Below are 25,038 nucleotides of genomic sequence, written 5' to 3'. Positions count from 1 at the left end.
AAAAATAATGCTGGAGCAAAGGGTAGTTCTCACTTTATAAATTATGAAAGTTGATCTTAATAGTTATTGTTGTACACATGGAGTAACTTATTATCTAATTACTATTGAATTACTTATAAATATCTAGTTTTGTAAACTTTCTGTTTAAGGTGTCCGGATTTTAGTCTATAAAAGAATGAAAAATGCATTAAAAAAATACATCACAAGTATCATATTTACTAGTGATATAATCAAAATAATAATGTATATAAATAAAGAATATTTCTTATCTCATGAATTATTTTTTAAGAATGAGTTAAATCCATATCGAAACTATAATATTTAATATCACAAACTGGCTTAGGGTTGGAAAAGAAAAGTTGCATCACAGACATGATGGAACCCCTCCATTACCATATGGATGGAATGAGATGTCTCTTCCAAAAACACCTCTTCTCTTGATCAATCCAATGGGAGTATGCATTATAAGATCCATACAGTAAGTAATATTTAAGGTTCACTTTCTTGCTTGACAGGAAAAATTATCCCAAAAAACAAGAAATTTTCCGGTGGTATTGTTTTATTTATGCACCAACATCATAGAGTACTTTTTGTCAGTTTTCTGCAACAATTTAATTTAATTCAATTGATAGTAGAAGCGAATTGAATTTCTTTTTCTTAGTTCATCTTCCTTGGCCATTGTTTATTTAGAAACCAAACTTTCGCAACCTCTTTTCCTTCCGCCCACCACTTTAAGGTTAATTTGTTTTAAAATTAGATAAATTATTTTTATAAAATTCATTTTGAACTATTAAACATAATTAAAACATTTAAATCATTGCCAACCATAAATTTACATTAAAATTTAGGCAAATACTAACAAGTATCCTAATGATATTAGTTAAGAAACCAATAATAAATTTTTTTATTAAGAGCACAAAATTGCATTTTCCGTTATTATTTTTTGGACAAATGTTAACCAGGACACTAATTAAAGAATTAAAATGATAAATATTTTTATCAAAATGCCCATAACACTAGTTAGTAAAACTTTTTTTTTATATTATCATATAATTTATACATTAAAAACTTTTTTCTTTTTAAATTTTTAACTAATGTCTTAAGACACTTATTAGTAATAACTAAAATTTATGTCATTTACTTTTTTATTATGAAAGAACACGAATTCTCAACGTGTTTTGATGGCTAGAATGTCTTTATTTTTTTGTCCTCTCCCACTTTTATAGGGTTTTTTTTTTTTTACGGAAATTCGCTTTCTTTCTCCAGTTTTTTTCTCAAAATACACCTATTTGAATTATAATACTTAAACTACACTAGTTTTCATCGTCTTTGGGAAGTCAAGACCGATCACCCAGACTTCCGTAGGCAAATTTCCCAAACTAGGGTTGTTTTGGAAGTTATTCCCCCCAGGTGTTGTTTTTTATGTAGGAGGCCATGCATAACGCCAATGGTGATGGCGCCTTCAACAGGGACGAGCCACGTGGCCATGGAAGCGCCATTCCCACCAGCGCGTCTCCTTTTGCTGAGGTGGCTTTGGAAGCGTCAGCAATAGTGGCGATTTGGTGATGGCCCTAGGTTGCAGCGTAAGGTTGCAGCGTAGCCCTAGGTTGCAGCGTTGCAGACTGGCCTGCAGAGTTGCAGGGAGGCGCTAGTGGTGGTTGCAATTTGCAGGAGGGAGGCGCCATTGGTTCCTGCGACTTACCTGAAAACGCCAATGCTGATGGCGTTTGAGGGTGTTTAAATACCCAAACTCTTCTTCATTTCTTCAGCGCTTTCCCTTTGAACATTTTGCTTTCGTTTTCGTGGCTTTGGCATTTTGGTGGCTTTGGAAATTTCTGTGGTATGAAGTATTTATTTTTTAAAAAATTATATTAGCTTTTATGTTTAATAGGCTTGTTAGTGTGTATTTAAATGTAAAAAATAAACAGAAAAATTGTGTAAAAATGTTTATTTGAAGAAAATATTTTCAATCAAAATAAAATATTTTGAATATGAAATTTGTATTATTTTTTTAATTAAATTAGGTTGATGTTGATGAACGTTTGAACTTTGAATAAAAAAAATTATAGATGATATTTATTTGAAGTAAGTATTTTGATTACGAATTTTTTTTATATGAAGTTGTAGTATTTTTTTAATTAGATTAGGTTGGTTTGTTGGTGTGTTAAAAATTTACAAACGTTGAACTTGATAGTGTTATTTGATGCTTTGTTTTTTCTCGTACTACAAATATTTTATTATATTTGTAGTAATTTTGTAATTACCTTTTTCCATTTTAAAGTTATTAATGGTTAAGATTAATTATTTATACTACTAACTTCGTTAATGAATTATTTAATTTTCTGTTAAAAATGACTATCTTGAAATTGTTCATTTTTTTAAGTTTGTCCCATAAAATTAATTTGAAGTTAATTAAATTTTTTTAAAAGAGAAATTGAATGTGAAGTTCTAATAAAGAGATCTTTTGTGATTACATTTTATTAGTTTTGATTTAAAGTTTTATAAAATCATTTGTGTTATTTAAGTGTGTTGATGTGAAATTTATTTACAGTTAATAATTTTAATTACATCTTGATTAATTTAAAATTACTACATTGAAATCGTTAATTTTTTTAAAGTGTCTTAATGTGAAATTGATTTGAAGTTAATTTTTTTAAAAAAAATAAAGTTTTATTTTGAAGTTCTAGTAATGACTTTTTGTGATACCCATTTTGTAATTTATTTGACGTGTTAAAATATTGTTTTTGTAGGTACACGATGAATTCAGTTATAACAATGTTGTATTTCAATGGAAGGGTATATGAAGATAATGATGGTGTAATATTTGAAGGCAGTAAAAAAGCGATTCAGATTAAACGTGGAATTAGTTTCAATGCTTTGAAGAAAAAAATTGGAGATAAGGTAAAGTTACAAAATAATGAAATTATTTCTGCTATCAGCTGTAGATTTTTGGTGTCAGGAAAATATATTGCCTTGCAAATTTCTGATGACGAAGACGTTGAAACGATGCTGGAAAGTTTTAAACAACAAGACCAAATGTCAGTTCTGGAATTGTACATAGAAAAGGATGTGGCAGGTGGTTCAATGTTCCATTCTGCCAATTCGCTTACATCATGTGGAAATTATTTATCTAATGATGAGACACAACCGACAACAAATATGAGCAATTTACATATTGACGAAGACGATGATGATGATTATCTTGTGTCTAACTCATATGTTGAAGAGTCTTTAGACGAAGATGACAATGTTGACGGTATATCTGATACAGACGATGAACTCACCAACATTCCTCAACCAGTAAGAATTGTTCACCCAGCAGAAGGTATAATTTGTTGTATAAAATAATTAGACAATACATTTATTATTTGATGACAATTGTATTTAATGCTAAATAAGTATTATTTGATTTTTTATTTTATTTTTTATTTTGAACTGTTAGGTGCACAACGAATTGAAAATCCATTTTGGAATGATGCCTTACATTATAACAATATCAACTGGAGTTATCCTGATGAGGAGGACATTTGCGGATTGGAGATGTTGTCGACCTTTAATGTTGGCCAAGAATTATATGTTGGCATGGAATTTGATAGTAAAGACGCGATCAAAAATGCAGTCAAACAATATGTTATGAAGGTGCATCAAAGTTTCAAAGTTGTTGAAAGCAAATCGAACAAGTATGCGGTTTGTTGCTTGAATAAAAATGCAGAGTGTCCTTGCCCTTTCTATATGAAGGCAATTTTATCTAAAAAAAACAGATACGTGGAAAGTCACACAATGGGGTGGACCACACACATGTCTGAATATGACCATGACACAAGATCACGAGAAACTTGATTCAGATTTAATTGCCACTTGTGTAGTAGGTACGTATTTTATGTTCATATTATGTTCATTTTTTGTTAATTGTCATTTAATTTTTGTTATGTTATTGACAGGCATGATCAGAGAAGATCCATCAATAAAAATTTCTTTGATTCAAGAGAGGATTAACAGTGAATTTGCGTACAAGGTGTTGTACAAAAAAGCTTGGTTGGCGAAACAGAAAGCCATTGCAATTGAATATGGCGATTGGGATGAGTCATATGCGAAACTTTAGTCGTGGCTAACACACATGCAAAATCATTCTCCTGGATCATATTTTCAAGTACTTCATGACGATTTTATCGTTGGGAATACAGTTAGTCGCGAACACTGTCAGTTTCATAGAGTTTTTTGGACTTTTGGCCAATGTAAAGAGGCTTTCAAGTACTGTAAGCCAATCATACAAGTTGACGGCACACATTTGTATGGCAAATACCGTGGGACCCTCTTATTGGCCACATCACAAGATGGAAATGGTGGTGTCCTTCCTCTAGCATTCGACGTGGTTGAAGGTGAGACGTTGACAGCGTGGTCATGGTTTTTGGCACACTTGCGTGAACACGTCACAGATAAAAATGGTATTTGTCTTATATCTGATCGACACGCGAGTATAAAGTCCGTTGTCGCTAACGAAGCACTTGGTTGGCAACCTCCCCACGGTTATCATGTCTACTGCGTGCGACACATAGCAAGCAACTTCAATCGGAAATTGAATAATGCCAAACAAAAAGAAATGTTGAAGAAATTGGGTAAGATTTCATATTTGATGGTCACGTTTATTTAACTTTCATATATACTTAAAATTGTTATTCATAACTAATTTTATGCAGCCTACACTCCTTGCAAGCTCATTTTTGATCAAAATTTAGAAACATTTCGTGAATTGAGTCCAGCCATAGCAACATGGATTGATCGCATTTCAAAGGAAAAATGGACGATGGCTTATGATAGAGAAGGACGTCGATATGGCCACATGAAAACCAACCTCTCAGAATGTATCAATAAGGTTTTGAAGGATTGTCGCAACATTCCCATAACAGCATTGGTCAAATCAACATACAGTAGGTGTCGAAAGTACTTTGTTGAGTGTGGCCGCCAAGCCCAGAGATAGTTAAATGAAGGGCAAGTATATTGTTCAAAGCTTGTTAAAGAACTTAGAAAAAATCAAGAACAAGCTTGTTCGCACATCGTTCGCGTGTATGACATCCACTCCATAAGGTTTGAAGTAGAGGAGACCTTCAATCCTATTATGCAACGTGACGAACAAAAGTGGGCAGTTAACTTGAATGGTCATTATTGTCAATGCGGAAGGTATTCTGCGATTCACTATCCATGTTCACATATTATTGCAGCTTGTGGTTACGTGAGCCTGAACTACTACCAATATATAGATGTTGTTCATACAAATGAGCACATCTTAAAATCTTACTCCGCACAATGGTGGCCTCTTGGGAATGAAGCGGCTATTCCTCCTTCTAATGACGCATGGACACTTATCCCTGACCCAACTACAATTCGTGCAAAAGGTCGACTAAAATCAACAAGGATAAGGAATGAGATGGATTAGGTCGAACCATCTGAGCACTGACAAAAATGCAGTAGATGTGGAGCCAAAGGGCATAACAGGCGTCGCTGTCCAATGCAATATGAGCGTGGGAGTTGTTCAAATCATTGATTTATGTATGTTAGTCGAGTGACTTGTATTTTTTTAAGTTCTCTTCAATGTATTGAATTTCTGGGGTTGAATCAATTTGTTAGTCAAAAACATTACTTATTTTGGTTTGTGTACATTAGCTATTTGTGGGGTTCCATGAATTCATTAGTTAAAAACATAACCATAAACCCCCTAAGCCTTAACCCTAACTCTAACCCTACCCCAAACCCCTAATCCCAAACACTAAGCCTTAAACCCCTAAGCCCTAACCCTAACCCTAACCATAACCCTAACTCTAACCCTACCCCAAACCCCTAACCCCTAATCCAAATCACTAAGCCTTAAACCCCTAAACCCTAAACTCTAACCCTAACCATAACCCTAACTCTAACCCTACCACAAACCCCTAACCCCTAAACCCTAAACCCTAACCATAACCCTAACTCTAACCCTACCCCAAACCCCTAACCCCTAATCCAAATCACTAAGCCTTAAACCCCTAAACCCTAAACTCTAGCCCTAACTCTAACCCTACCCCAAACCCCTAACCCCTAATCCAAATCACTAAGCCTTAAACTCCTAAACCCTAAACTCTAACCCTAACCATAACCCTAACTCTAACCCTACCCCAAACCCCTAACCCCTAATCCAAATCACTAAGCCTTAAACCCCTACACCCTAAACTCTAACCCTAACCATAACCCTAACTCTAACCCTACCAAAAACCCCTAACCCTTAATCCAAATCACTAAGCCTTAAACCCCTAAACCCTAACCCTAACCATAACCCTAACTCTAACCCTACCCCAAACCCCTAACCCCAAATCCAAATCACTAAGCCTTAAACCCCTAAACCATAAACTCTAACCCTAACCATAACCCTAACTCTAACCTACCACAAACCCCTAACCCCTAATCCAAATCACTAAGCCTTAAACCCCTAAACCCTAAACCCTAACCCTAACTCTAACCCTACCCCAAGCCCCTAATCCAAATCACTAAGCCTTAAACCCCTAAACCCTAACCCTACCCCAAACCCCAAACCCCTAATCCAAAACACTAAACCTTAAACCCCAAAACCCTAACCCTAACCCTACCCCTACCCTACCCCAAAACCCTAACCCCTAACCCCAACACCTAAGCCATATCCCTAATCCGTAATCCCTAAAACCTAACCCTAACCCCTAATCCTAATCCATACTCCCTAAACCCCTAACCCTAACCCTAACCCTTAATCCAAAACACTAAGCCTTAACCCCTGAGAACTAACACTAACACTAGGCCCTAAACCCTAACCCTAAGCCCTAGCCCTAATCCTAACCCTACCCCCTAAGCCCTAACCCTAACCATACCCCAAACCCCAAACCCCTAACCCCAAGCCCTAATCCACAACCTTTAAACATTGAACCCAAACTGAACACCATAAACCCCAAACCCTAACCCAATGCCTTAAACCCTATCCCTCAAAACCTAAAACGATGAACCCTACAGAATAACACGTCAACCCTAAACCTAGGTTCAGTGAAAGTGGGAAGTCCAATGTTGTAGTTAAGGGTATTCAAATTGATACTAAAGGAGAACTATCTACAATGATGAACTATGGTCTTAGTCAATGTGGAGTATTTGCACATATGGCGTTGGTGTTCGACTGTAGCTACTAAAACTACTTATTTTTTGTTTGTCTACTTTAGTTTTATTTTTAAACTTTGTTTATTATTATAGTTTGATGCGCCACATAAACTCTATACATTAGTATGACATAATAAATGAGATGCGATAGATTAACTGTGAAAATCAAATGTCTTACAAACAACAACAAATTTACACAGAGACATAAAAATCAGTCATTATGGTGTCTGTGATGTCGTGAGGATGTGTCACATGGTCGATCCCATCTTCGCGCTTGACGATCAGGATTTCTTCTGTCGCGTTGTCTCCCTGCTTCTGCTTGCTTAGCCTCAGCAGAAAACTCCTGACGCAAATCAACACCTAATAAGTCACCCATATCAGGTATTGCTCCGGGTACATTCCATTGCAGAGCAAATGGGGCGTTAGGTGTTGCCATGGGGGCATCGTGCTGCTGTGAAGGAGTCATAGTGGGCCATGAAAAATGAGGTTGTGTTTCCGCAACACCACCGAACGAATGCTCGCTCGCAGAAGTATCAGTGTGATGACCTTCAAAAGGATACTGTTACATCTGTGAAGGATATTCGGAAAATATTGCTGGCGTGTAATACATCCCATGACCATGCTCCATCATTTGTTGGGAATATTGTTCCGCTTCAACAGGCTCCTTTCGTCTGCCTATGCCCCGAGTTTCAACACTTGACTGAAGAATGTGAAACTCTTGTGCTGGGAATTCACGCTCTGATGCTCGACCATGTGACACTGGCTCAGTGATTCTCTCTTGCTCTTCTGATATAATCGCTAACTTATCCACGTAAGGCACGAGATCATCAACTGTCCATGTGTTCCTCCCTTGTGGTGACATCATATACTGTAAAGTCTCCACAACTTCACCCTGCAATTATTAGCGTCAACAAATTAATGCTCATGCTTAAGAAAATAATTAGAAGTTAAACATTGAAAAACAGATAAATACCAATGCAGCTGTGTTTGCATTGTTTGGGTCGACAAACATCTTTGTTTTACGCCTATACCACACCATGTAATCCGAGTTAAAACCCAGTAGGCCCTCCTGTCGAGGATAAACGTCGACCCTAAACTCAGCTCGATTGTTCCACTGACTAATCATTGGGGCCAACAGGTGGAACCAATTCTCATCTTGTTTGCCTTTGAGCGTTATGCCATGGAGATTCTGCGGTTGCGAAGGACACCCGGGAATAGGTTGTTGCAATCCAAATTGTCGTAAAACTCTATCGGGTTGGTGCCACTCAACAACATGGAAACTAATCAGTGGCACCACCGCGAACCAGGCTACACTTCCAAACACACAAATTGGAGGCAACGCTGCCATCACAATTGTTGTGTATGGCTCCCAGACAAACTGCATATAACAACACACTTGTCAATTTTTAGTCAAACGTAACATATTAAAATTTCATTTAACCAATACATTACGATCTTCTTACCTCATGTCGTTTCATCAGATCCAATTTGCGACGGAAAACTCTAAGATCATCATTGCCAATATGCTGATTTCCACGTCGCAGCCACCTACAATAAAAATGAAATCATCATTGTCAACACGTTCCATCATTAAATATTTTCAATTCAAATCTAATTTTTTAAACGACAAACCTGTGTCCAAGTGGTTTATTTTCTATGACGAGAGGCGTCCTCTTTGGAGCCAAAGTCGTGCATCGTTCTCATGCCCACATTTGGATTAAGATGCACATACCTTCGATTGGTTTAACTTTGTAATCGGTGGCGCTGCACATCTCTCTATATAAATACGCAAGCATGGCAGGTCCCCACGCATACGTGTTGCCCTGTTCAAAGTCACGTAAAAATTGTAGGTACCTTAAGGAAACTCTGCTACTACTTTTGTTAACAAAGAGAACACCTCCTATGAATCGAAGGATCCACGCACGGGTAAACCTTTGTAATTGTTCAACGTTACCCTCATCAATATTTATGTGAGAAAAATGGTGAGCCAACCAACTTAATTTGACCACACTGCCTTCAATTTCGCCTTCCTGTGGTCTGACTCCTAATAATTCTTCACACAAATTAGCCCAATCAAGATTTGTTGAACCAATTAATGGTGCCCCGTCAGTACGCAGACCTAATAAAACTGACACATCTTGGAGAGTAATGGTAGCCTCTCCGCATCTCAGGTGAAACATGTGGGTTTCGAGCCTCCATCTTTCAATGAACGCACTAATTAAGGCTGCATTTATCTTTAGGTATCCCATCTTCATGATCCAATAAAATCTAGATTGCCGAAGCAGAGGAACAATTTCCTCTGGTATTTGTTCTTCACCTTGATACATGTTCTGAAACATGCTTGGGTTGCATCCACAAGACGTCACCATCAATTGGACCAGACCTAGTTTGTATACTTGATGAGCATGACGACGAAGATGCCATTGATCCTACAAAATAAAATATAATACAATTAATTGACGATAAAATTTATACATTAATTATACATACACAAATTAAGTATATTTACAAAAAATTAATTAAAATAAATTCAAAATATACTCTCCAAATAAGAAATTATATTTTTTAAATTTCAATAACAAAATATATTATACAAATAACCTAATTCATATATATTCTATAAATAAATTAAATTACAAACAAATATAAATTTAAATATATAAATTAATGACTTCAAATAATTACGAGTAAATAATTTAACATACAAAATCAATAATTTAAAATACATAAAACTATTCTAATTTAAAAATAACATATGAAACTAATAATAACTAAAACTAACGCAATATAAAAAATTTAATTCTAACCTAATTTAAAATTACTAATTTACACTACATAAAATTATTCTTAATCTATCATAACAAATATTTAAACTGAATGTAATCTACCATATACAAAATTAATGATTTCAAATAATTACGAGTAAAATAATTTAACATAGAAAATCAATAATTTAAAATACGTAAAACTATTCTAATTTAAACATAACATATGAAACTAATAATAATTAAAATTAACGTAATATAAAAAAATTAATTCAGACCTATTTTTAAATTAATAATTTACAATACATAAAATTATTCCTAATCTATGATATCAAATATTTAAACTAAATGTAATCTACCATATACAAAATTTAAACTAAAGCTAATCTAAACTTAATAAGTTATGGTACCTAAAATTATTCCTAATCTAAAATTATTAAATTATGGTACCTAAAACTATTCCTAATCTATTATATAAAAAATTTCAACTAAACTTAATCTATCATATAAAATTATTCCTAATTTACCATATAAAAAATTATTCCTAATTTACCATATAAAAAATTTAAACTAAATATAATCTACCCTATAACATTAAGAATTGAAACTAAACTATACAAAATTATTATCTTACACTACCTAAAACCATTTTATTATCAGAATATAAACATCTATATAAATAAAAACATACAAAAGATTCAATATATAACTTACAAGTTTTTAGGAAAATGGAAGAACACCAACAAGAACAACACCAACCAAGCAGTTCTCTCTCCACACAAGTATTTCACTCTCTCGGATAACAAGCAAACTCAAAAGCAAGGAGCAAGGAATGCAGACAAAGAATTGAAGGCCATAACCCAATTTATAAACGAAGAACAAGGCAAAGCGCCAATGGCATCAGCGACTTCAGCAGGCATAAATCGCCAATGGGTGTTGTGTTTCCCCTGCTGCACCTAGCTTCTGCTGCTGCAGTGTTGACGGGACTTCACAACAGGCACAAAGCGCCAACAACACTGGCGTTTTGCAAGACACGTGCCCGCCATGCAAGAATTCGCCATCTATTCTAGTGCATCCCATGCTGAAATCGCCAACCAAGTTGGCGCGTCCCTCCAGCCTTCGACACGTGTCCGCCATGCAAGAAGTCGCCAACAGTACTGGCGCGTCCCATGCTGGGTACGTGCAAAAATAGCACCCCTTGGGAAATACTTTGGAAAGAGCCCTAATCTGGGAAATTGTTTGTAAAACAGCCCCAACAAGACATGTCTAAAATAGCCCCAACGAGACAGTGAAATTTAGCTAAATGTCAACGACACATAAATTTAGCTAATTTGTTATGTACGTTAATTAAAAAATGAGAAAATTAGTTAGTAGTATTAAAACAAATTAAAAAATACAGTGAATAAATAATTGATATATCTTTCTTATACAATAGACATAAAATTAAAAAGTGTGATAACTGAGATGATAGCCAAAAATAACGAAACATATTAAAAAATACAATTGCAACGTAAATATGATGAAACTAATGATAATTTGAAAGATGTTGTGCAAGAGACATGTCTTCTTCTATTTCGGTTACTGGTTTGTTAAAAATAACTAAAAATTTTATTGGACAAAATCGTTTTCAATAGTTGGACTGTACTAACACCTTTAGCATATCTTCGTCATTTTTCAATTATGTTATTTCATATTCGATTAAATTTTTTGAATACTTAGCATGGTCTGAGTGTCGAAAGAACAATCGTCTGACCAACTGTGATTCGTGAATTTCATAAGGGGAAACCCCCATAGGTGCAACTTACTTGATTAAATCCTTGAGTTTGTTCATGTTACATCCTAAAGGAATGTCAAATCTTATTAGATTTGTTCCAGTGAAAGAGTAACCCAAAAATCCACCTTGGTGTGGTATGTTCCACTTCCCGTTGTAATACATAATTGCATCATGAGTAGGAGTGATGGTACATAATAATTCTATAGGGTCAACACACGAGTATTGCTCATTGCGCCTTAACATTGTGTAAACATCATCATTTTTCAATTGTAGAGATTTAAAAAAAATTACAGACCTGCATCTATGAATGGTTGTCGATAGTAAATTTTATCCAATAATTGATCGTTGGTTAGCTGGAGGGTGTTGTGCGTTCTACTCTTGAGTGTCTCAAAAGAACAGTCATTAGGAACTCGCATTAGTGTTGGAGTGAGACTTTGAAAAAAAACACCAGTTTGGTTGTGAGTGATTGATCCATTTGAAAAAATGAAGGTTAATCTTGAGTTAGCAATGGTCTGAGTGTTTGTTTCTCTCAAAAATGACATAGTATTAAGATTGAATTTGGTTTATGAAGGTATGTTGTGTAAAATTGTGCGGTTGTATTGAGGGTGTTTGGTGTTATTTATAGTTGTACGAGCATTTTACCCTGTTGATATGTATTGGAATCTCATAAGGTTAGAATTGTGTTCCTACTAAAGGCTTCTCTGGAATCCAGTGTTAATTTTTCCCATGTAACTGATGCAGTAGACGTCCATTATAATTTTTAGAGTGAAAAAAGAAATTCTTCTGAGTTTTCCATTTCATGTTAATTTTGCTGATGAGACATTTAATTTTTTAGAAACGTGTGCAAATTATAGAGTGTTGTCAATTTGGACTGTGATTTTTTCCTAGTAACTAATGCAACAAACATCCATTATAATTTTCAGAGTGGAAAAAGAAATTCTAAGTTGTCCATTTAATGTCAATTTTGCTGGTGAGACATTTAATTTATAGAGACGTATGCAAATTCTAGAGTATTGTAAAGGCTTCTCTGGAATCCAATGTTGATTTTTCCCGACTAACTGATGCAGCAGACATCTATTATAATTTTCAAAGTGAAAAAAGAAATCCTGAGCTGTCCATTTCATGTAAGTTTTGCTAGTGAGACATTTAATTTTTAGAGACATATGCAAATTCTAGAGTATTATAAAAGCTTCTCTGAAATCCAATGGTGATTTTTCCCTGGTAACTAATGCATGTCAGTTTTCCTACTAAAGGCTTCTCTGGAATTCAATGTTGATTTTTCCTTGGTAACTGATGCAGTAGACGTCCATTATAATTTTCAGAGTGAATAAAGAAATTCTTCTGAGTTGTCCATTTCATGTTAGTTTTGCTGATGAGACATTTAACTTTTTAGAAACGTGTGCAAATTGTAGAGTGTTGTCAATTTGGACTGTAATTTTTCCCTGGTAACTGATGCAGCAAACATCCATTATAATTTTTAGAGTGAAAAAAATAATTCCGAGTTATCCATTTTATGTCAATTTTGTTGATGAGACATTTAATTTTTAGAGACGTTTGCAAATTTTAGAGTATTGTAAATTTGGACTATGATTTTTTCTTGGTAACTATTTTATGTCAGTTTTGCTTGTGAGACATTTAATTTTTTCAAACATTCTAGTATAAATTGCAAGTGTTGTGAATTTCGACAGTTATGTTACTATGAAAAAAGTGTGTCACATATATCATTAATGTGTTAGACATAATTTTAAAAAATGCAGAATATGAGCACTTAAGCATAGTTGCAAGGGTCCAAATCGTAGTTTTTTCGATTTTGTGCTCCTATTTTGAGATGGTTTTCCATGCAACTGGTGCACGATATTTTTTTTTTTGAATTTTTTGACATTCAAACTATGGAAAAAGTGTGTCACGAATATCATTATTGTGTTAGACATAATTTTAAAAAAAATGCAGAACATGAACACTTAAGCATAGTTGCAAGGATCCAAATCATAGTTTTTTCGATTTTATGCTCTTATTTTAAGGTGGTTGTCCACAGAACTGGTGCACGATATATTATTTTTTTTAATTCTTTGACGTTAAAAAATTTCATAAGATGACCACTTAAATATTGTTTTAAGGGCAAGAAACATATTTGTTTTTTTACTCTTAATTTGAGGTCTTGCTTAATGAAACCGTTACTAGAGATACTTAAATATATTTAATATATTTGATCTCATTATCACAACATTTTACCTTCAATGACCAAGACGATGACTAGTCACTGGATGATCGTCTATTATGTCATAAATTTCTTTTTCCTGTATGACTGATTCTACTTTGTAACTAAGAAATTATACTATAATTTTTTCTAAATTTTACCTTTTTCTTTATCTATATATATCTCTTAAAAATTTATAAAAAAATAAAAAAAATTATTTAATAAAAAATTATTTTTAAAATCAATTAAAAATATATTTATATAATATAATATTTATATTATTTTAATAATTTAAATTAAAATAAAAATTAAAAAAATACAAATTAATATAAAAAAAAGGATGCACTGTACAGAAGAGGAGTGACCAGTCCCCACTTGGACTTCCCAATGATGATGAAAATTGGTATAATTTAAATAGGTATATTTTGACAAAAAAAATTGGAAAAAGAAGGTGTACTTACCTAAAAAAAAAAAAACCCCACTTTTATACCCATTAATTTCTTGTGACAAGCTCAATTGAATTTACCATATACATCGTGAAAATATTAACTTATTATCCACGTGGAATATCCATAGAAACATTCCAAAGTACTTTCGATGCGTGCCAAAAATAATTAAAAACTTTAACCTTTCTAATCCTCAATGGCTGAATGTTTAAAATAATAACATTCCAAAGATTATTATTATTTTGTTTGATTACTTTATTCTGTTTGCATTGCAAAGTTTATTCATAGTAGAAAGAGAGGAAAAAGCAAAAGCAAAAAAAACAAAACGCAAACGAGTCACTATGCACCATAGTATAAAACTATTAAATATATTCACATGAATATGAATCTTGAGTTTTCCCTGGCAAGTAAAATAATTTATAGAACTAAATGAAATATTTAACACTACCCTCAAAGGCATAGCTACAGTCCAAGTCCAATTTCATGCAACAAAAAAAATATATTTATATAAAAAAAAAAGAGAGAGAGAAGAAAAAAGGACTACAAAGTATCGTTTTCCTCCGACTTCTGAGAAACTTCTGGGAATCGGTCCCAAACGGTTAAACGACGCACGTGACGTCTCCGCGTGCCGGTCTCGGATTCCCTACGCCACTACGTAATCTAATCTAAAATGTTTCCTTTGCTTAACCGTCGCCGCGTGTCAGTTGCACACTCTTTGATTTGTCCTGTAACACGGACTCAACCACGGCGTTTTCTGATTCTCGCGATGGTTCTGGAAATCCAACGGCTCAGATTTCACGTCCGCAGAACCCGCGTGATGCAGGCGCAGCAGCGTATCTTCCTCTCCTCCACCTCCACAATCTCCACCACCTCCTCCCTCTCTCGCTCGCTTCGCTCCAATCGCCACACCAAACAGCTTCGGATTCATCTCCTCCGGCGCCATCTCCGCCGCGTCCTCATCGGAGCTTCGCATCACCGGCATCAAATCCAGCAGCTTCACCGCCGTCATGCCGGACTCTAAACTTCCGTGCGCGACACCGGCGCCGCCTTTAGTTTTGTAACTGCCGTTGCTGTTTCCTTTTCCGTTGGCGTTTGCATAATTTGACATGAGAGAATAAATATTGTTGCAGAGCGATCTCATCTCCGCGAGCTCTTTCGTTAACTGAACGTTCTCTTTCCTCAGTCGCTCGTTCTCGTCGAGAAGCTCCGCCGGCGATGAGTTCGACGACGTCACCTGCTCCTCGCCGGAGTTCGACGGCGATATGATCGGTATCGCAGTCAACGGCATCGGCGCAGTGACCGAAACCGTCGCCGGCGCCGTCGGAGACGACGCCGGCGAGGAGATCTTCCGCCGCTGAATTTCGCACAGAAGCCGCTTCTCGCCTCGGCGGAAATACTCGTTCGAGAACTCCCACCGATCAGGTACAACTTTTCTGAATCCCTGCAAACCAAGCAAAATTATAAACAAATTTCAGAAATAAAATTCAAAATCATCAAAACCTAAGCAAAAGAATAAAAAAGAGAGTTGAATAGAAATAATTACGTAAGTGTTGAGCTGGCGAACGAAGCTAGAGAAATTGTTGTGTTTGAAATATTTAGGAAGCAAGTCTCTGGCGAAGACGGTAGGGTTCCAGACGATAAACGTTGATCCGTCGTCGTTCCAGGAAATAACATCGTCGATGGATTGGTCGTCGACGAGTTGAAAGGTTTTGGTGAGAAACGGCGTGGGAATGGATCTCTGAGACTCCGCGGCTGCGGAGGCGGATGCTGAGGCGGTGGTGGCGCAGTCGCCGTTGTATTCCACAGGCAGCTTTGCCATGGAACAGGAGGCGCAGATCAATGGAGATTTTTGCGGGTTATCGGTGTTGAAACGCGAGGGAAGGGCAGAATGATGTTATGGTGGTTCTAGAAGGTTCCGTTGGAAATATAAGGATGAAGGAGAGAGAGAGAGAAAGCTAGGGGAAAAAATAGAAAGAAAGGGGCGAGAAGCTACTGCGTTACATCTTATGTCGAGAAAGTTCCATGTGAATGACGGATTTGTATTTTTTATTTTAATAAAATAATAATAACTACATTGGTTTCCATGTTGATGGGTGTGAAACTCTTGCGACATGGTAAGGATCGCTTCTACGGTTCTTCTTAATTCAAGAAACTTCTATACTTTTTTTTTTCTTCTAAAAAGAATAAAAAAAATTATGCTAGTGTTTATCTTTATTTTCTTTGTTTTTTAAATAAAGCAATAAAGCTGAGTTGTTATCTTTTTTATTTTGACAATAATAACAAGGATGGCCTAACTTTTTATAAAATCTTTTTTTTTCTTCTATTGGTGTGTTTGATTGAGGATGAAAATAAAAATGATAAAAATGAAAGATAGATATTTATATTTAAGCATGGTGTAAGAGATGTGAGATCTACATCGGACTTATATAATTATTTTCTCTATTAATAAGTTGGATTTTTAATTTAATAAAATTTTATGTAATGATTAAATACGATGTTTTAAAAAAAAATTAAACAATCTATTAAAAATAGATAAAAAAATATATTAATAAAATTTCTGGGTTAATCAGTTGGTTGATTGATTGGTTTAGTTAGTTTGTTACGTATTGTGTTTTATTTACATAAATAAATAAAAGATCATAAGAGAAAATTGATTTTTTTATTATTTAAGATATTTTTATAAGATCAAATTTTTATCAAAGAAAATTAATTATATCATTTCTTTATTAGGAGGAGGAATCAAATTGAAACTAATTATCAAATAATATTTTTTTATTTATATTTTATCACTTGTCAATTTTTAGTTGGTTGTGTAAGAGGGATGTGGTAGGTATTGCCTACACAAGAATATTTTCTCTATTCCTTGATTATTTTAAATTTAAATAAATAAAAAATTAAATAAATCTAATTTAGTTGATTGAAGATAATTCATAAATTGTTATAAACTCTTGAGAAATGTATTTGATTCCTACAAATAAAAAATATGTAAGTAAATTAAGTAATCATGAGATTGCATATTTTAAGTAAAAACAGAGTGAAATATATAAGAGAATTCTACATTAATTGTTAAATACTATAGTTTTATTTTATTATATAAAAATAATTTAAACAGATAAGAATTTTATAAAATTATATTGATTAACTATTATTTTAATATGATATAATAAGGCTTAAATTTATAATTTAAAATTTTTTATATATAAGGCTTGTAGTTTTGAACCACTAACATTTAGATAAATAATTAAGGTTGAGCAATTTAAATAGATTTTTTTTAAAAAAAGATAAAATTTAAAATATGAGATGTTTTGAAAATACTTCTATATTTGTTATAAACTATTTTCTTGAATTTTCGCATATATTTCGTTTTTTGTTTGCAAAATACCAATCGTTCGTTCACGTGTTTCAAAGTTTAAAGCAGAAAGGGAAATTGGTGGGTTGTAAAAAACCCAAGTTGTGTTCAAATACTTTATAAATAATTTTGTTCATACAATAGCCGATGAAAATTTGTACCTGCCTGGAATCTTGCAAGTTATTCAAATCTATCATTACTTAACTTAGGGTTTGTTTGGTTTAAAGAAGAGAAATATCAGCTAAAAATAGAAGAGAAATAATTTTTTTAAAAAATAAATTAATATGTTGTTTAGTTTAAGAAAAATATGTGAGAGATAATTTTTTTAAAACATGATATTTTTATTTAGAAAATCGATTATTTTTGTCTAAAAGTCAAAGAAAATCAATTTTTGTGTGTTAGAAAATAGATATTTTTGAAGAAAAAAAATTGATTTTACTGTAATTAGAAAAGAAAAAAAAATTATAATTTTATTCACTCGAAAATCACACGAACCAAAAAATATCACTCTATTTTCATCTTTGATAATTTATTTCTGTCTTTCCAACCGAAGAAGGCCTAATTCCCCATCAGCAAACAAAACTTCCAAGTTCCAACCTTAATTCGGTCGCTTCATAATAATAATCAAATCAAATTTGAAGTACATTTGAAATCAAATTCTCCAATGCACCAGGACCTAGCGGCTGATCCCTGGTTTCATCTCATTTTGGCGTAATGTCTGAAGCTGTGCCAGCCATTCAGCACATGTGATGACAAATATCTTCATCATTTATAAGATATTTTGCTTCAATTCGCTAATAAAATCTGCAAGGACAGAAGTTAGGACTATAGACTATTGAGAGGTATTAAATAAAATGACACCATGATATTTCAATAGCATATTCTAAAAAATAAAAATAAAAAACTGAATGCCACGTACGCCCTCTTACCAAGCAACAGTGATACTTCTCCTCCCAGACTATGATGGGAGAGACAGAGATGGGTAGGTTAATTAGGTTACTTTCGGTTCCTCTTATGAGACTTGAACTGTATATATTTGGCATATAACTTGATTAACTTTAGTTTTCCTTTTCCCTACAAATACTATTTCCCCCGGTTATAGATGAAGATGATTGATTGATTGTGAGTGAGTATGTCATAATATTCTATTTGGCTAATAAAAAATTAAGAGTACGTAGGGGTTGTTGCATATATTTAATAATTAATTATATTTATATGTTAATTGCATAATTGAAAATTTAATTGTTTTAAAAATCTATTAAAATGATATTTTAAGTTTTATTAAACCATTTTTTCTGATAAAATACACTTGCTTCACATGAAATGTTAAATTAATTATCGCATTATAAACCCGTCCCATAAAATTATTTGGATAAAATACATTTCAAAATAAAATAGATATAATGATTCCTCATTCAAGTACAGTGTAAAACTTATTTCTTGTTAACTTTTAAAATACTTACAAATATTTAACACCAATGGCACATTCCACAAGACACAAACACTAGGTAGATCTAGACAACTGTCTTAAGGAAAATCTGTGTAATGGACCAAGTAAGTCAGGTAGACATGCAACTAAGTATCTGTTACTTAGTCACGTACTCGCATGAGACTGAAACCAACGGTGTCGTAACACTACCTAACGGGAGAGACAAAACTCTATCACCCACAACAATTATAAAATGAATGATTTAGTGTTGGAAACAAAATATTCTAACATAAGGACAAAATTTTTAAGTTGGTACGTAAATAAAAATCAGGAAATTAATAAATTACTTTGACCAAATTTATTTTTTTATAAAAATTAAATTAAGTGTAAAGTTTTTTTTTAGTGTCATTTAATCATGAATTGATAATAAAAACAATTAATCATGAATTGTTTACAATTGAAAATTATTATTCTTTATAATAATTACTTTAAGCTATCGAGAAAATGTTCCCTCTATATGTTGTTATAAATAATTGAAATATTCCTTTAAAAAAATAATTAAAATACTAAGACGTTGTAAGCAAAAAAAAAAAAAAAAAACTAAGACGTTAAGTTAATCTTAGCTTTCCGTTTTATTTTGAAAATACTAAATTGATTTTTCATTTAAAACTCAAGTACCATAGTCCATAATAATCCATATAGAGATTAGAGAACCATCGAGTTGCGACTTGCAAGTTTGCAACAGTTCTGTTCGTGGGTTGAAGCGCGCGCAACCCTTTTTCAAGCAGGAATACTTGGTAGCTGTTCCAGACATGGCCACGTGCGACTTCATGTTCGTGCGCATGGAAGAAAGGGGATGCAAAAAGCAGTGGGAGAAATTAGAGAATGAATGAATGAGGTAGTAATTAAATTCAGGCTTCCTGAAAATGAACGACGGGAGAAAAATTAATTGTTTGCATGTTTAGGCTCAACATTTTTATAGAAAAGAAAAATTGTGTAGATTGTGTTCCTCTCTTTGTTCAATAGCTGTGAGTGTAGCGGCAAAATGACTTCAATGGTAACCGGTAATAAGATGATGGAAATTTAATAAACACTTTAAGGGTAAAAAAGCATAAAATATATATAAAAAATAGAAGTTAGGTTTTTTTAATAATAGAAGTTAGGGTTTTTTTTTAAAAAAAAACAAAGGTAAGATGAAAATTTAATAAATGCTTTAATAGTGAAAAAAGATATAAAATATAATTTTTTTTAAGAAACATAAGATAATGGTATTTCATTCATAAGTAGAACATGGATACAAGTGAGAGTGGTATCAAAGATCCGACTGTGAGCATGAAATCATGAGGTTCTTGTTAAAGTGTAAGCAACAAGATTGGCTTGTCATCTTACAAAGCTTGCCCTTGAGTTTGGAATCAATTTTAAACTATCACGATATTTTCTTATGAGAGATGATAAAGGAGCATGAGATGAAATCTGTTTATTTAAATTGTCTGCTACCTGTAAAAATATACATACACTGATCTAAACATGCAAATAAATTTAAATAGCATATTTAGATCAAACAGCGGAAATTAAAAGGAATTACAAGCGTACCTCCAGCCATTGCAAATCGAACGGGAAGCGGCTCACACACAAACCTGAAAGACAGTTTTGTTCTTCCAGACCCTTACTCACTCTGAATAGATGGTGTATTTTTTCTGAATAGAGAAGTGGGTTTGGTGATACAAAACTGAGAGCACCCCATCCTATTTATAGAGTCTGTCCATCACAGAGCTCTCTCAACTTGTTATCAGAACGTGAGATAGGAAGTTATCAGACGTGAGATAAGAAGTTATCAGTACGTGAGATGATGGGTACGTGATTTGTTACTGAAGGTGGTTGCAAATATATTTTGCAAAGATATGGGATGAATGTGGATGGAAAATGGACCAGATTCAAAATAACTAATTTTTTCAAAAATAATAAAATTAATTAATTAAAAGAACGTGGAGGTGAACATGCACTTCCAACATTCTCCCACTTGGTCCATTTAACCCAACATCAACCGTAACAAGAAACATAATATATGAGTCATGGCGATAGGTCCTCTGATGATGAGTAGTATCTTCCATGTACCACAATATATCAAGTCTCTCAACACTAGCTCTCAACTTAATGAATAAACCATATGTTTATTCTATATCTAAACCGAATGATTTTTCTCGAAATAAATAAATATGTGCACAAAACGATATGAGAAAATATCTAACTGAATAAGAGTTTCATTGAAAATAATAAATGTACGTACAATGAAATTATATCATGGAACCAAGTCCCATTCGTACTACATGATCCTTAAAATTCTTTGGTGGCATGCCTTTAGTTAAAGGATCAGCAATCATTAACTCAGTGTTGACGTGTTCAATGACCACTTTCTTTTCTTTAACACGTTCTCTTATGGCTAAGTACTTGATGTCGATGTGCTTACTTCGACTTTCACTTTTGTTATTTTTAGCCATAAACACCGCAGCAAAATTGTCACAATACAACTTTAATGGCCTAGAAATAGAGTCCACAACTCTAAGGCCAGATATGAAACTCTTCAACCATACACTGGATAAGAATCCCTCAGGTTGTTTCATGTAAACCTCTTCTTCTAGATCACCATTCAGGAACGCCGTTTTCACATCCATTTGATGCAGCTCAAGATCAAAATGAGCTACTAATGCCAGAATTACTCGAAGAGAGTCTTTCTTAGATACAGGGGAAAAGGTCTCTCTGTAATCGATTCCTTCTCTTTGAGTGAATCCTTTAGCAACAAGTCTTGCCTTATGTCTCTCAATGTTGCCTTTTGAGTCTTTCTTTGTTTTGAAGACCCATCTACATCCGATGGCTTTTACACCAACAGGCAACTCAACGAGATCCCAAACTTGGTTAGATGCCATAGAATCCATCTCATCCCTCATAGCATTATACCACAAATTTGATTCCTTAGAACTCATGGCTTGTGAAAACGTCTCAGGATCATTTTCGGCTCCAATGTTGTAGTCTGATTCTTGTAGGTACACTACATAATCACTAGGAATTGCTGTCTTTTTTATTCTAGTAGATCTTTTTAATGTTGTTTGGTCATCTTGCTGAGGAACTTGTTCAACTGGTTCTTCACCAGTTTGTTCAATATCATCATGTTGTTCCTCACAAACAACTCGATCTACATGATCACTTTCAACAGCTTGTGGAACTTCAATCACTGGTTGTCTAACACCCATTTTAACTTGAGGGGTGGGAATGACTACCAACCTATTACTTGTCCCAGAAGGTTCAGCTTCACAGTGATCCCTTTCAGAAGAAATGTTCTGAAATTGATCACTCCCACTGATCAAGTCATTTTCAAGAAACTTTGCATTCCTTGATTCCACAATCCTAGTGTTGTGGGATGGACAATAGAACCTATACCCTTTAGACCTTTCAGCATATCCAATGAAATACCCAGTAATAGTCTTAGGGTCTAGTTTCTTCTCTTGTGGATTATAGATTCTTACTTCAGACGGGCATCCCCAAACGCGTATATGTCGCAAACTTGGTTTCCAACCCTTGAATAATTCAAAAGGTGTCTTTGAGACAGCCTTGGTTGGAACTCGGTTTAATATATACGCAGCCGTCTTAAGAGCATCAATCCACAAAAATTGAGGAAGCTTTACATTACTCCTCATGCTTCTCACCATGTCTAATAAGGTTCGATTTCTTCGTTCTGCCACACCATTCTGATCCGGAGAACCAGGCATAGTGTATTGGGCAACAATCCCATGTTCTTGAAGAAATTTCGCAAATGAACCTGGTGCTTGTCCATCCTCTGTGTATCTACCATAGTACTCCCCACCTCTATCTGATCTCACGATCTTAATTTGTTTTCCACATTGTTTCTCAACTTCAGCCTTAAAAACTTTAAAGGCATCTAAAGCTTCATTCTTAGAATGAAGTAAGTAGAGATACATATATCGTGAATAATCATCTATAAAGGTTATGAAGTATTTCGGACTATTTGCATCCATGTCTGGACAACATATGTCTGTATGTATGATTTCTAATAAATTAGAACTCCTCTTTGCACCCTTTTTAGACTTGTTAGTTTGCTTACCCTTAATGCAATCTACACAAGTCTCAAAATCAGCGAAATCCAAAGTACTAAGTACTCCTTCATTTACTAATCGCTTGATTCTTTCAATAGAGATATGTCCTAATCTCCGGTGCCACAACATAGAGGATTCTTCATTCACAATACATCGTTTTAACCCAATAGAAACGTGCATAGAAGTAGCATCATTTTGCAATTCAATCGAATAAAGACCATCAACCAATTGACCACAACCAATAATTTTAGATTTATTTAGTAAATTAAAACCAAAGTCTGTAAAATTAAAATAAAATCCCAAAGGTGCAAGTTTAGAAACAGAAATTAAGTTTTTATAGAAACTAGGAACATAAAAAACTTTCTCCAAATGTAATTTAAAGCCACTACTTAAGACTAAGACGCACGTTCCAATGGCCTCTACATGTGAGCTCATCCTACTCCCTGAGTAGATGCACTGCTCACTTCCCACTGGCTTCCTTAGGCTTTCCATACCCTGCAAGGTATTAGAAACATGGATTGTAGAACCAGAGTCAATCCACCATGTATTATGATTCACATTAATCATATTAGATTCATAACAAACAAAGGCAAATGGTGTACCTTTCTTCTCAAACCAACTTTTAAATTTGGGGCAGTCCTTCTTCATGTGTCCTTTCTTTTTACAGAAGAAACACTTTGACTCCTTTTTAATTGTTGGTTGAGTCGGAATCTTTCCTTTATTGGTGCCTACAGACTTCTTCCTATCCTTTCCAGAATTAGAAGTAGTCAAATTTACCTTCTCACCCTCTTCCATTATCAATCTCTCCTCTTCTTGAACACACATGGTCATCAATTCATTAATAGACCATTTATCCTTATGTGTGTTGTAGGAGATTTTGAAGGGTGTATACTGTTGAGGTAGGGTGCACAAAATGAAATGTACCAGGAAGGATTCAGACATGGTAACTTCCAAGGTTTTCAACTGAGCCACTATGTCCCTTAAGCGCATGATATGTTCACGCACACCTCTCGTTCCAGTAAGCTTAATGGAAGAGAATTGCATAATGAGTGTGCTAGCAAGTGACTTCTCAGAGGTTGTAAACTGTTCATCAATGGCTTTCAACAGATCTCTGACCTTATCATACTGGTCAACTGAACCCCGGATACTAGCGGATATGTTGGTTTTTATGAACATAACGGAGAGACGATTAGATCTCTCCTACTTTTCATAAAGATCAACAGCATCAGGTTCGCTAGTTTCAGTAATAGCTGGTGGCTCATCCTTCCTTATAGCATAGTCAATATCCATCCAGCCCAAATGAAGGAGAACTCTTTCCTTCCAAACCTTATAATTATCACCTTTCAAAATGGGAAGGTCACAAGAAATATTCATAGATTGTGAAACTGCAAACAAACACACATGCTCATTAAGAAAATTTGAGACTAAACAAATGTCATGTTTTGCCAATGCAAATCATGTCTCAATATATGAATCTAGTGACACAAAACTTGCCTGTGGGCTAAAGTCCTACTCAATTAGATTCATCATGCAACTTTATGATAAAACTATTAAATCATGTTCTTTTCCTTAATTCCTGTGGGTAAATTAAGAAATATAATTTAATATTTTATCCTAATTAATCATACAAATATAACAAAATTCCTGTGGGTAGATTTCGTTACATTACATATGATTAATCACAATTAATATTTCTAATGTGATTATAAATTTAGTATATAATTTTACTCAATTAAAGATGCTGTGGCTATTCTCTAATTTAATAAAATTATATTAATCACTTAACATTAAAAAATAATCCTTGCATAAACATACTTAAT

At 34.0% G+C, this 25,038-nt stretch overlaps 2 protein-coding genes across 2 annotated transcripts; both read right to left on the bottom strand.

The window, feature by feature from the left end:
• Positions 1-14,725: 14,725 nt before the first annotated feature.
• LOC114368084 (heat stress transcription factor B-2a-like) lies at positions 14,726-16,411 on the bottom strand. Its single transcript, XM_028325441.1, has 2 exons — positions 15,875-16,411; positions 14,726-15,772 (listed from the first exon to the last, which is right to left on the bottom strand). The coding sequence occupies exons 1-2, from the start codon at positions 16,148-16,150 to the stop codon at positions 15,032-15,034; spliced, it is 1,017 nt and encodes a 338-aa protein (XP_028181242.1). The 5' UTR covers positions 16,151-16,411; the 3' UTR covers positions 14,726-15,031.
• Positions 16,412-23,564: 7,153 nt separating this feature from the next.
• Positions 23,565-24,438, bottom strand: LOC114425615. The gene is made up of 2 exons (XM_028392554.1): positions 23,821-24,438; positions 23,565-23,713 (listed from the first exon to the last, which is right to left on the bottom strand). Exons 1-2 carry the CDS (start codon positions 24,392-24,394, stop codon positions 23,679-23,681), a joined length of 609 nt encoding a protein of 202 aa, XP_028248355.1. The 5' UTR covers positions 24,395-24,438; the 3' UTR covers positions 23,565-23,678.
• Positions 24,439-25,038: the final 600 nt, after the last annotated feature.

This window comes from Glycine soja, chromosome 9 (genome assembly GCF_004193775.1).
Source record: "Glycine soja cultivar W05 chromosome 9, ASM419377v2, whole genome shotgun sequence".
Lineage (NCBI taxonomy): Eukaryota > Viridiplantae > Streptophyta > Magnoliopsida > Fabales > Fabaceae > Glycine > Glycine soja.
This window is presented reverse-complemented; position numbering and strand designations above follow the sequence as displayed.

Bases quoted from the DNA above. Each gene is read 5' to 3' on its own strand.
- LOC114368084 (XM_028325441.1), bottom strand. From the start codon at position 16,150: ATGGCAAAGCTGCCTGTGGAATACAACGGCGACTGCGCCACCACCGCC. The intron at 15,773-15,874 runs GTAATTATTTCT...CTTGGTTTGCAG, and splicing joins TTCGCCAGCTCAACACTTAC to GGATTCAGAAAAGTTGTACC.
- LOC114425615 (XM_028392554.1), bottom strand. From the start codon at position 24,394: ATGTTCATAAAAACCAACATATCCGCTAGTATCCGGGGTTCAGTTGAC. The intron at 23,714-23,820 runs GTACACCATTTG...AATACCTTGCAG, and splicing joins AAGTTGGTTTGAGAAGAAAG to GGTATGGAAAGCCTAAGGAA.